Source organism: Lithobates pipiens, unplaced genomic scaffold, assembly GCF_037356315.1.
Source record: "Lithobates pipiens isolate NorthernLeopardFrog02 unplaced genomic scaffold, aLitPip1_a1.2 Scaffold_30, whole genome shotgun sequence".
NCBI classification, from domain to species: Eukaryota; Metazoa; Chordata; class Amphibia; order Anura; family Ranidae; genus Lithobates; species Lithobates pipiens.
Genome location: NW_027507791.1, coordinates 44,648,718 through 44,662,978, shown reverse-complemented (window position 1 = coordinate 44,662,978; position 14,261 = coordinate 44,648,718). Strand labels below are relative to the sequence as shown.

The following is a 14,261-nucleotide window of genomic DNA, read 5'->3' as shown; positions in this document are numbered from 1 at the left end:
TCTAAACAAAGAGCCAGGTTACTGCCCTTTAAAAACGTTAGGGGGGAGGGGGGGGGGCGGACTGTAGCCAGTGGGAGTAGAAAATGCCCTGGCATTGGTGGGAGTAAATAATGCCATAGTCTCGGTGGTTGGTGGGAGTAAAAAAAAAAAAAAAGAAAAAAAAAGACATTATTGATGTCAGTGGGAGAATTAGTTCCCCATCTCGTGTCAGTGGGGAGTAATAGTACCACATTGTTGGTGTCAGTGGTGAGTAATAGTACCACATTGTTGGTGTCAGTGGGGAGTAATAGTACCACATTGTTGGTGTCAGTGGGGAGTAATAGTACCACATTGTTGGTGTCGGTTGGGAGTAAAAGTACCACATTGTTGGTGTCGGTTGGGAGTAAAAGTACCACATTGTTGGTGTCAGTGGGGAGAAATAGTGTCCCAAACACCAAAAAAGGCTAACAAAAGGGCCACATCCGGGGCTGCAGTTTGGAGACCCCTGATCTATACAATGGTATCTACACATGACTACACGTTAGATGGGCTACATGACAAGGAGATGAATCGGATTTTCATTCTTACACCTAAAAAAAAAAAAAAAAAAAAGTTTTTTTAGCTCTTCTTATCTGGCTGATCCAGTGCAGGCAGTCCTAAAATTATTCCTAGACGGCACATGCCTGCTGTGTAGTGCTGAAAGCATGTACTGTATACAGTGGGGTAACTAGATCCTTCAGGGCCCCGTTGCAAAGAAACCATGAAGAGCCCCCCTGAACCCCAGCCAGGGCCCTTCCCTCCGAGTCCGGCGGTGAAACTCCATGGCGTGGTCACAGGTATATGACCTTTGTGAGCCCTGTAGTTCCACCACTGGCATCAGTAGTTTTTTTTTTTATTATTATTTTTTTTTAATTTTTAGGTGCCCCATCTGGCTGGGGAGAACAGACATCGGACTGAGCGGCAATGCATGGAGCAGAAGAGGGGTACTCTGAGGAGCCGGCCGAGGACACAGGTCATGCGGGGAATGCACAACTAAACAGCAGCCAGTGCGATAGTCGAGCATGGAGCTCTGCTAGTCACCCTCCACCTCCAGCCACCCGTGTGCATGGTGCACTGTTACCCCTAGCTGCCTATGCTGCTGCCGGCCATATGTAGAGGGGGCTGCATGGGCCCCTTGCAGCACAGGGCCCAGTTGCGGTCTCAACTGCTGCACCCCCTATAGTTACGCCCCTGACTGTATATAAAGAAACGTCCCCTTCCCGAAAACGAAGTGAGCAAAGCTCTAGAGTTTGGAAGAGCATCAGGGAATAGAAGGGTTTGGTGAGGTCTCTCTTTCACCATCGCTCAAGGTGATAAATGTGAGATAGGTAACTTCTCTGAGGGTAAAGGTCTTCCTATGGAAAAATGGAAGTATGGACAAGGACCCCCAGCCATGGTGGGGTGGGAAGGGGACACAAGACTTCCATGCATTAACCACAGATACATCTCCTTCTAGGTTAGTAAAAGAAAACTCACAGCGGGGCATACCAAACGCTGAACCTCTGGAAGTATCCTCCATCGAAGCCAGGGCTCCAGGTGATGTTTATTGCGTTCACCAACGACTGGGCGGACACATTGCTGACCGCATGGGGACTGGTGCCTGCAAAAAATTATAATCACATGAGAAGAGTCTACTACAAGACAAAATACCTATCTTAGAGGTTCAGCCTTCAAGTGAACCTGCAGGTCATTGCTAACATTTTTAATGAAAGGCCCTTCTTAAAAACAGGCGTCAAAAGTTTCCTTCTATTACTGTTACTAGGTAGAACACTCGCTAAGGCAGGGATATGCAATTAGCGGACCTCCAGCTGTTGCAGAACTACAAGTCCCATGAGGCTTAGCAAGACTCTGACCGCCACAAGCAGGGCACCCAGAGGCAGAGACATGATGGGACTTGTAGTTTTGCAACAGCTGGAGGTCCGCTAATTGCAAAGCCCTGCGGTAAGGGATCATTAGAGGCCGGTAGGAACACTGCTACTGGACAGGAAGTTTGTAGGTTTTCAGGGTTGACCTCTGTGGGGGCAGAACTTTGTTCGAAATTCTGAAAAGTTGCAGCTTCAGGACAGGAGAACAGATTTTTTTTAGCTAAGAAACCTTGTGGCGTCCTCCTGTAAGTAGGGACCTTTCAGGGTCTGTCTACTCTTAAGCAGGGACCTTTTGTGGTCAAGTCCTGAGCAGGGACCTTGCGGGGGTCTACTGTTAAACATTTAAGCTTGTGGGTTTTCAGGGGCTACCTCTATGGGGGCAGGATTTTGTTCTGAATTCTGAAAAAATTAAGTTCCACCACAGGAGAAGAGATTTTTTTAGGTTAGGAAACCTTGTGGTGTCCTCATGTAAGCAAGGACCTTGCATGGTCTACTCTTAAACAAGAACCCTGTGGTGTCTTGTCTTGAGCAGGGACCTTGCGGGGGTCCACTCTTGAGCAGGGACCTTGCGGGGTCCACTCTTGAGCAGGGACCTTGCGGGGGTCCACTCTTGAGCAGGGACCTTGCGGGGGTCCACTCTTGAGCAGGGACCTTGCGGGGGTCCACTCTTGAGCAGGGACCTTGCGGGGGTCCACTCTTGAGCAGGGACCTTGCGGGGGTCCACTCTTGAGCAGGGACCTTGCGGGGGTCCACTCTTGAGCAGGGACCTTGCGGGGGTCCACTCTTGAGCAGGGACCTTGCGGGGGTCCACTCTTGAGCAGGGACCTTGCGGGGGTCCACTCTTGAGCAGGGACCTTTTGTGGTCAACTCCTGAGCAGGGACCTTGCGGGGGTCTACTGTTAAACATTTAAGCTTGTGGGTTTTCAGGGCTTACCCCTATGGGAGCAGGATTTTGTTCTGAATTCTGAAAAAATTAAGTTCCACCACAGGAGAACAGATTTTTTTAGGTTAGGAAACCTTGTGGTGTCCTCATGTAAGCAAGGACCTTGCATGGTCTACTCTTAAACAAGAACCCTGTGGTGTCTTGTCTTGAGCAGGGACCTTGCGGGGTCCACTCTTGAGCAGGGACCTTGCGGGGTCCACTCTTGAGCAGGGACCTTGCGGGGTCCACTCTTGAGCAGGGACCTTTTGTGGTCAACTCCTGAGCAGGGACCTTGCGGGGGTCTACTCTTAAACATTTAAGCTTGTGGGGTTTCAGGGGCTACCTCTATGGGGGCAGGATTTTGTTCTGAATTCTGAAAAAATTAAGTTCCACCACAGGAGAACAGATTTTTTTTGTTTAGGAAACCTTGTGGTGTCCTCATGTAAGTAAGGACCTTGCGTGGTCTACTCTTAAACAAGAACCCTGTGGTGTCTTCTCTTAAGCAGGGACCTTGTGGGAGATCTTGCGGTGTCTACTCTTATGCAGGAACCTTGCAGTGTCTATTCTTAAGCAGTGCTTTCAGTTTAAACTTAAAACCATTGTTGACTGGGTCCCCCCCCCCCCCCAAGTCATCCTTGGTGGTCTTGGGGTGTCCCTGTATCCTGAATGCACTGTGCACATAGGTCTCTGATCCAACTCTGAGCTTTGCCATGCAACTGCCAACAGCGAGCTTGTTGGTTGCCTGAGATGATGTGACGATAGGGCAGATCTATGAGTTAAAGCTTGAGCCTAGGTGGACTGGTCACCTAGGATAAGGCGGTGCACTAAAAACAGACTGGAGGAAATTAAAGGTTCTTCCAAGGCACCGGCTCTTCAGCCCTATTGATTTGTACACACATTACACGTGAAGGGTTCTCGATCAAAAAACATCCGTAACAGTAAACATAAACAGTCCTAAACCTGCACATAAAACATACCCAATACAAAGACAGCAGTACGCGTGCTAATTCTGGCCACATTATTAGCAGCGGCGCATTCCCAAAGGCCGTGTTCCTCCTTGGTGAGAGGTCTGAATATCAAACTGCCGTTTACATCCATCTGAGCGCCACTTTTACCGGGCATCCCAAGCTGTAAGACAAAACGGGTCCTGTTAATAGAGCAATTCATGACAGAACCAGGACAATGGGCAGGCAGTGGTCATCGAAACAAGTGTTTTAAGCCTCACTTCCTATCTTGGAGACAAAATGGGAAGTGGGAGGAAAGATCTCCAAAACAAAGGGAAATCCCCTCTTAGACAGTTACCGCCTATTGGAAGTTTTGCACTCAGTGACAACTGTAAAGGTTCAGAGTTCCAGTCCTCTTTTTGACAATGGTCACCGGGAGGAATAGAGACAGTGAATTTCCCCAGCGGGACAGTAATACAAACCTGAGAGAGGTTCTAACCAAACTATTCTTCTCCAACCATAAAATAATTTTTAGGTCTTGGGAAACCCTACTTGGTTACATTGGTGGTCAACGTACAGTGGTAGTCAGAATGCCACCCTTTCAGCTAGCTAAAACGAATATTGGTGTCACGCCATTGGCGCTGCCAAATAATGTTAGCCCTGGCACTATAGAGGGACCATCGGATAGGAGGTCAGGCCCTGGGACTATGGTGGCACCATCGGATGGAAGGTCAGGCCCTGGGACTATGGAGGCACCATCGTATGGGAGGTCAGGCCATGGGACTATGGAGGCACCATCGGATGGGAGGTCAGGCCCTGGGACTATGGTGGCACTATCGGATGGAAGGTCAGGCCCTGGGACTATGGTGGCACCATGGGAGGTCAGGCCCTGGGACTATGGAGGCACCATCGGATGGGAGGTCAGGCCCTGGGACTATGGTGGCACCATCGGATGGAAGGTCAGGCCCTGGGACTATGGTGGCACCATCGGATGGAAGGTCAGGCCCTGGGACTATGGAGGCACCATCGGATGGGAGGTCAGGCCCTGGGACTATGGTGGCACCATCGTATGGGAGGTCAGGCCCTGGGACTATGGTGGCACCATCGTATGGAAGGTCAGGCCCTGGGACTATGGTGGCACCATCGGATGGAAGGTCAGGCCCTGGGACTATGGTGGCACCATCGGATGGGAGGTCAGGCCCTGGGACTATGGAGGCACCATTGGATGGGAGGTCAGGCCCTGGGACTATGGAGGCACCATCGGATGGGAGGTCAGGCCCTGGGACTATGGTGGCACCATCGGATGGAAGGTCAGGCCCTGGGACTATGGTGGCACCATCGTATGGGAGGTCAGGCCCTGGGACTATGGTGGCACCATCGGATGGGAGGTCAGGCCCTGGGACTATGGTGGCACCATCGGATGGGAGGTCAGGCCCTGGGACTATGGTGGCACCATCGGATGGGAGGTCAGGCCCTGGGACTATGGTGGCACCATCGTATGGGAGGTCAGGCCCTGGGACTATGGAGGCACCATCGTATGGAATGTCAGGCCCTGGGACTATGGAGGCACCATCGGATGAGAGGTCAATCAGCCACAGCTCAAGTAACCTCTAGCAACCTCTGAAGGAACCCTAGTTGAGAATGGATGCTCTAACCCTTCCCTTTTTTATCTATATAAAAGGTTTGGTTGGGATTCTTCTTTTATGACAGACCTGCCCGTCCATTCTCACCTTGGCCCAGCTGATGACTGGAAGTGGGTCCCCGGTAGCGGCACAAGGAATGATCAGCTCCCTCCCCACATCCTGGAAATACTCATCTTTTGGAAGGTCGGTGAAGGAGGGTGGATCCTAATAAAAACATAAAAACAAAAAGACATAATAAGAGGAATCATGGCAGAATGAAGAAATGGTAGGTTGTCGATGCTGAAGGACAATAATTTATTTATAACACTTGGGACCAACTGCCCAACCCTAGCCTTCCCCATTCCACATATAGGGCCCACAACTGAAGTCCAACCAGCCAGCAAACGTATCCATTGGCCATGGGCCCCACACACACACCTCCAGCGCTCTTCTCAAAGTCAATAGGGCCACAGTGTACTGAACTGTATGGCCTTTCTCCACGGGCCCTAAAGGCGAGGCCATCTACCTGCAGGCTTGCAAGTGAACTGCATAGGGCCACCATAGGACCTATTCCACCAACTCAGTGAAGAGAGACTGAAGAGCCGATGAAGTTAGCCTAGGTTGCAGATGCTGGAGGAGGTTGACCTTGTTATAACATTATTGTTAACCCTTAAGTGTATCTAAACCAAAAAACACATATACATAATTTGAAACAGGGTTGTCCGATGGTCCACCATACCTTTAGGATGACAGCAGTGGGCAGAGACACTCCCATGCTTCCATAGCTGTTGTAGGGAGTGCAGGTGTACATGCCAAGGGCATCATCATTCCCCGTTGCCACAACAATAGAGCCGTCCTCATCCAGGTACCATCCTGGAAACTGGCAACAAGAATGGAGGTGGAAATGCCATAAATATCACATTTTATAAAATATTAGATATTTTTCCAGTCAGTACAATCTCGGGCCTCCTGAGGCCACATACTTTCCAATGAGGTGTTATTTTTGACAAGCAAACCATGCTTGTGCGTTTTGAGAAAATACACATTTTTAGTTACTATTAAAATGTAAAAATTAATTTAAAAATGACCTCGCCACATCTATCCAAATATATACATTTTTGGAACTCATCAATACCAGACATAGTAGTACAGTCAGCACAAAAAAAAAAAAATGTAATAAAAAAATAGAACAAATGTATCTAAAAAAAAAAAAATTAATATAAACAATTCCATTAAAAATGAAAACATATTTAAATATTATATTTAAAAAGAATGAAGTATAATGAACTAGTAAGTTTTATGTTTATATTAAAAATGAAAAAAATATTAACTATTATATTATTAAATTAAATAGTATAAACAATTACATTTAATATTTATTTAAAAAAGTAAATAATATAAATGGATTACATTTTTATATGAAAATTCAACATATAAACTTTATATATTTCTATATTATATTTAAAACTGAAATATAAAAACTATTAAATTTCATATTTAAAATTAAATATATAAACTATTATATTTATATTCTATAATATATATTTGAAAAATAATATAAAACGATTACATTTTATATTTATATAAAAAATGAAATATATAAAACTATTCTATCGTATATATTTAAAAAAAAATTTAATATGAACATACATTTTATATTTATTTTAAAAATGAATAAAATATATAAACTATCATATATTATATGTAAAAATATAAACTATTATAATTGATATTTAAAATTAAATATATAAACTAATATATTTTTATAGCCTATTACAGATATAACATATTATTTTTCAAATATAAATTAAACTATTACATTTTATATTTATATAAAAAATGAAATATATACACAGACATACGCCACTTTTAAGTACACAATGGGGTTTATTTACTAAAGCTGGAAAGTGCAAAATCAGGCTCACTACTGCATAGAAACCAATCAGCTTCCAGGTTTTATTACCAAAGCTTAATTGAACAAACTGAGGTTAGAAGCTCATTGGTTTCTATGCTTTCCAGCTTTATTAAATAAACCCCATTGTGTACTTAAAAGTGGGGTATGCCTGTATATATTTCATTTTTTATATAAATATAAAATGTAATAGTTTATATTATTCATTTTTCAAATATATATTATGTTATATCAACTATTGCATTTTATATTTATATAAAAAAATGAAATATATACGTAAACTATTCTATATTATATATTTAAAAAAATTAAATATGAACATACATTATATATTTAATAAATTTTTAAAATAAATATAAAATGTATGTTCATATTATTTCATTTTTATAAAATAGAATATTTTATATATTTAATTAATTTGTAAAATAAATATAAACTATTATTTATTATATGTAAAAATTTAATATAAACTATTACAATTTATATATAAAATGAAATATATAAACTATTAAATTTAAAATTATAAACGGTTACATATTCTATAAACTTTTATATTCTATTATAAATATTATATATTTAAAAATTAAATATAAATTACATTTTATATTAAAAAATATATATAATATAATATTTTATATAATATTCTATATTTAATATACATTTAAAATGAATTCATTTTTGAATATAATATAGATTAAACTCTTACATTTTATATTCATATTAATAATATGTAAAATATATTATATTTGACATAGCTGACTTCATAAATGGACATCCTTGGCTGCATTCAAGTTTAAAAAATGTATATCCAACCAGTCCGTTACAAAGTGACATCTTGAAAACACAAAGGGTTCCAGTTTAAAAAAAATAATAAATACTTTGTTTGAAGAATGTCATGCACATTCGTGCAGATTGGACGAATTTTCTCCTTATTTTCTGCAATAGATAAATTCCTATGATCATCAGCTCCATCTAGTGACCAAAATGTGATATAATCTTCTGAATCACCTCAGTGAGAAACTATACCGCATTTCAGCCAATAGATGGAGCTGATGATCATATAAATTAATCTATTGCAGAAAATAAGTAGAAAATTCATCCAATCTGCACCAATGTGCATGCCAATAATCCAGCAAATGTATTTTTTATTTATTTTTAACTAGACCCTTTTAGGTTTACAAGAAGTCACTTTGTAACGGACTGGTTGGATTTACATTCTGCAGACTTGAATGCAGCAAAGTGTTAACACAAAGGTATCTAACTTAAAAAAACAAAAAAAAACATTTGTTAGAAGAATGTCATGCACATTCGTGCAGATTGGACGCATTGTCTCCTTATTTTCTGCGCACAGATTAAATTCCTTTGATCATCAGCTCCATCTAGTGGTCGAAATGTGATATCGTTTACTGAAGCTCCTGAATAAGAAAATATACTGCATTTTGGCCACTAGATGGAGCCGATGATCATTGATATTATTGTGCATCACAGAGAAAAGTTGCCCAGCCTGCGTGTGTGTGACATTTGTCTGGTGTGCGGTGCAGCCCCAGCAATCCGAACACAGTCTGCAGAGTTTGACCGGCGGCACCACCCATTGAACTCGCCAACTGAAACCGATGGAGCAGCACCGCAACTGCGGGCCAAATGATTGTCTTACAGTTGTGGCGCAGTAAGGCCAATGTATTAATTGCCAATAAAAAAAATAAACTTGGTACCAAGAGGTGGCGGTAGTGCATCCTGAATGCCTGTGAGCCCTCTGAAAAGTGAGCCACAGCAGATCTCTTTTCAGAGGGCAGTCATTACCACCAGTGTGAAAGGGGCCCTTAGGGGGTCACGAAGGTCTCCTACCTTGTCGAGCTTCAATGGGAGGCCGTCCTTGGTCCAATTGACGAACAACAGTGGCGGGTTGGCTCTGGCTGGGCACCGGATAATGCCGCGCATGCCGATGGGCAGGTAGGTTTCAGCGGGCATGTCGGTCACGTAGGCTGGATCTGGAGGAGAAATTGGAAGAGGAGAAAAAGAAGATCAAAAAGGCAAATCGATCAATATTTTCTATAGATTATTTTTTTTATTATTATTTTCCATAATCAATGGTAATAAAAATATCAATACTATTGTTATTTGCCAACACAACATCCTGTTCAAAAACTAAAACAAGAATGACAACTGGTAAAAAAATATTATATTATATATGGTTCTCCATCACTGGCCTAGTCCATCTTTCTTTAGAACAACAATTCTTTTTTTTTTTCTGATCCTCAGAGAGTTCTTTGCCATGAGGTGCCATGTTGAACTTCCAGTGACCAGTATGAGAGAGTGAGAGCGATAACACCAAATTTAACACACCTGCTCCCCATTCACACCTGAGACCTTGTAACACTAACGAGTCACATGACACCGGGGGAGGGAAAATGGCTAATTGGGCCCAATTTGGACATTTTCACTTAGGAGTGTACTGACTTTTGTTGCCAGCGGTTTAGACATTAATGGCTGTGTGTTGAGTTATTTTGAGGGAACGGCAAATTTACACTGTTATACAAGCTGTACACTCACTACTTTACATTGTAGACAAGTGTCATTTCTTTAGTGTTGTCACATGAAAAGGTAGAAGAAAATATTTACAGAAATGTGGGGGGTGTACTTACTTTTGTGAGATAATATATATATATATATATATATATATATATATGTATATATATATATATATATATAGATATAAAATGTATACTCTATCTATATATAATCTCGATCTATATGGTATATAAAGTTATACATTTTTTTTTTTGGAATAATAATATTATGATAAAATTTTGAATTGTATATATATTATATAATTCTAACTTTATTTTTGTAATAATATTATAACAAAACGTATAACTTTAATATATCTATCTCTCTATATCTATATATATATATATATATATATATATATATATATATATATATATATATATATATATATATATATATATATATATATATGATAGATATAAAAGTTATGCATTTATTTTGTTATAATATTATAAAAATAAATTTAGAATTTTATATATATTATATAATTCTAACTTTACTTTTATCATAATATTGTTATTGTAATAATTTTATAACAAAAATAAATGTATAACTTTAGATATATATATATATATATATATATATATATATAAAATAAATATAGATATAAAAAAGAAAGTATTTTATATATATTTATATAATACATTTTTTTTTATATCTCTATAGATGGATGGATAGAAAAATTAAATATAAAAAAAATATATATATATATATATATATATATATATATATAAAATCTCCAGAGATAGAGAAAGATCGCTCGCTCGCTCTTTCATATATATATATATATATATTAATAATAATAATTATATATTCCCCCCCCCCCCTATCTATAGAGATATATATATGTTATATGTTTATTTTTGTTATAATATAACAAAAATATTATAATATCATAATATTATGATAGAAATAAATTAAAATGTGTATATATATATATATATATATATCTATATATATATAAAATTCTAACTTTATCATAATATTATTATGATAAAAACCATCCAACCAACATAAATACAGTTGCAAAACCAAAGTGCAGAGCAGCCAATCAGAATAGCAGTCTGACGCCGACTCTGTTCTTTGGTTTTGTGAATGAAAAAGTTATTGCCAAATAAACAGGCCCATAGCAGAAAAGTAAAAATTGTTCTGGTCCAAAGGGGCTGTACACAGGTGTGAGAGTGGAAATGGCTAAACAGGATCAATGGCAAAAACTAAAAAAAAAATGACCAAAAAATAAACAAAAATCCACTCTCGTTTGTCAACTGAACCAAGGACAGAAGATGGGTGCAGTTGCCCAACACCGCCAGCAGACGGCGCTATAGAACAGGATATGATCAATGCAGCCAGAAAGGGGCCATTTAACCCCAACAATTTGCACAGCTGTGCCTCTTTCAAGAGTGGGACGTTCCGGAGATGCGAATCTTACCACAAGCAAAAAAAAATAAAATTAAAAATAAGGGTTACATACGCAGTACAGTGAGGTAGGCGGAGGCCGAGGGCGACTTCCACAGGCCGTTGCTGGGAATGCAGGTGTACTTCCCAGAATCCTCCGGGGTGACCTGCTGCAGCAGAAAGCTCCCGTCCACTAGGATGCGCACTCTGGACTGCAGGCGGCTGCAAAGGAAAGGAGGTCAGTCACTGAAGTGGGGCAAAAAGCCAACCGTGACTAAATGTGACCAATACAAGTATATACTGTAGACAATTTTTTTTTTTTTGATGGGGTGGTGAGGGATTGGAACCCCATGTCAGTTTTTTTTTTTTTTTTTTTTTTACTTAAATTTTTTTTTGCCACGTGTTAGGAAGATTCAAATTGCTCACCCCGCAGCATCTACCCCTTACCTGAGCAGGTAAACGTTGCCGTTTCCGTGGAACCAGCTGTAGGTGAGGTTGGCGGGGTAGGCTTCTGCCTGGCAGGTCAGAAAGGCATCTTGGGAAATATTCACGGTGATGTTTTCTGGAGGGACAACAATGACAGGCGGACCTGAGGGGAAAAAAAAAAAAAAGGATACAAAAATAGGGGATATCAGTATACATATAAAAAGTGTATAAAATAGTATATAAAAGTAAAAAAAATAAATAAATAAAAGTTTAGAGAAAAAGGCTAGCATATGAGGAATAATACATACTATATATTTAAGTAGTATAAATATAATATATCTTTTTAGAGAGAGAATAATAATAAAATGTAAATAAAATATGGAAAAAAATAAAATAAAATTTTATAAAATAAAATTATATATATATATATATAATATAATATAATTATTTTTATATATATATATATATTAAAATAATTATATATATTTAAGGTGGAACTGGATGGACTTGTGTCTTTTTTCAACCTGACTAACTATGTAAATATATATATATATATATATATATATATATATATATATATATATATATATATATATATATATATACACACATACACATACATATATAAATAATTTTATTTTATATTATTATTATATTATATTAGATATAGATATACACACACAAAAAAAGTAAAACAAATATATATGTTGGATAGATATAGATGGATAGACTCTATATTACCAAAAGTAAGCGTTTTGTTTTTTTCCTATTAAAAAATCTAAAATCAAAAAGTGTTTTGAATTCGCCTCAAGCTCAAAGGTACACTATATTGTCACAAGTATTGGGACACCTGCCTTTACACACACATGAACTTTATTGGCATCCCAGTCTTAGTCCGTAGGGTTCAGTATTGAGTTGGCCCCGCCCTTTGCAGCTATAACAGCTTCAACTCTTCTGGGAAGGCCGTCCACAAAGTTTAGGAATGTGTCTATGGGAATGTTTGACCGTTCTTCCAGAAGCACATTTGTGAGGTCGGGCACTGATGTTGGACGAGAAGGCCAGGCTCGCGGTCTTCGCTTTAATTCATCCCAAAGCCTTTCCATCTGGTTGAGGTCAGGACTCTGTGCAGGCCAGTCAAGTTCCTCCACCCCAAACTCGCTCATCCATGTCTTTATGGACCTTGCTTTGTGCACCGGTGCGCAGTCATGTTGGAACAGGAAGGGGCCATCCCCCAAACTGTTCCCACAAAGTTGGGAGCCTAAAATTGTCCAAAATGTCTTGGTAGGCTGACGCCTTAAGATTACCCTTCACTGGGACTAAGGGGCCAAGCCCAACCCCTGAAAAGCAACCCCACACCAGAGTATTCATACCCCTTGGAATTCTCCACATTTTCTCAGGTTACAACCAAAAAACGTAAATGTATTTTATTGGGATTTTATGGCTCATAATTGTGAAGTGGAAGGAAAATTATAAATGGTTTTCACATTTTTTTTTACAAATAAATCTGTGAAAAGTGTGGGGGGGGGACATTTGTATGGCGCCCCCCGGAGTCAATACTTTGTAGAACCGCCTTTCTCTCCAATTACAGCCGCAAGTCTTTTTGGGGATGTCTCTACCAGCTTTGCCCATCTAGAGAGGGACATTTCTGCCCGTTCTTCTTTTTAAAATATCTCAAGCTCTGTCAGATTGGATGGAGAGCGTCTGTGATCAGCAATTTTCAAGTCTTGCCACAGATTCTCAATGGGATTTAGGTCTGGACTGTGACTGGGCCATTCTAACACATGAATGTGCTTTGATCTAAACTATTCCATTGTAGCTCTGGCTGGATGTTTCGGGGTGTTGTCCTGTTGGAAGGTGAACCTCCGCCCCGGTCTCAAGTCTTTTGACAACTCTAACAGGCAGCAATAAAAACCTGACAGGGTCTCTAACCCTTCTCTATGCTCTATAAAAATAAAGAAATCAAAAAGGGATAAAACAAAACAAAGAAACAAACAAAAAGGAATTAAAAGAAAAAAAAAAAGAATAAAAATAAATAAATAAAAACAATGAAAAAAAAAAAAAAAAAAGAATAATAAAGAAAAAAAATAAAGGTTTGGCTTTAGATGCACTTTAATTATTTCACCTACAATGTCCTAAAATACAGATTTTTAGGCCTAAAAAAAATTCCCTACCTTGCACCAGGACACGGGTGCTGTGCATCACCTCGCCTTCCTCGCTGGTTGCATGACACGTGTACACGCCAGCAACGGACCTCTGCACTCCACCGATCCGCAACGACCCATTATTAACCTGCAACCAGCCAAATTAAAGACAAAATAAGATATAGTAAACAGTAGAAATAAACTGGTAATAAATAAAAGAACAACTGATAAAAAAAAAATCTTCTATATGACATGGTTTCTATAATAAATAAAAAAAAATAAAAAAAGTACGTATAGAATAATTGCTTCTAAACAACTTAAGTGAAGAATGTCTTCAACAACAATGTATAAAAAAGACAATGATTGTTTCCATATGCAGTACACAGCTGAAGGTCTATGACACATTACTTTTTTTTTTCTAGAACTATATAAAACACAAAAATAACTT

At 39.2% G+C, this 14,261-nt stretch overlaps 1 protein-coding gene across 1 annotated transcript in view; it reads right to left on the bottom strand.

The window, feature by feature from the left end:
- IGSF9 (immunoglobulin superfamily member 9) overlaps nucleotides 1-14,261 on the bottom strand; it is a 145,988-nt gene that overhangs the window by 44,323 nt on the left and 87,404 nt on the right. Inside the window, 8 exon segments of the mRNA XM_077464122.1 lie at nucleotides 1,495-1,618; nucleotides 3,783-3,933; nucleotides 5,480-5,596; nucleotides 6,111-6,251; nucleotides 9,129-9,271; nucleotides 11,323-11,468; nucleotides 11,694-11,835; nucleotides 13,844-13,961. Of these exon segments, the coding sequence (XP_077320248.1) occupies nucleotides 1,495-1,618; nucleotides 3,783-3,933; nucleotides 5,480-5,596; nucleotides 6,111-6,251; nucleotides 9,129-9,271; nucleotides 11,323-11,468; nucleotides 11,694-11,835; nucleotides 13,844-13,961 (1,082 nt within the window).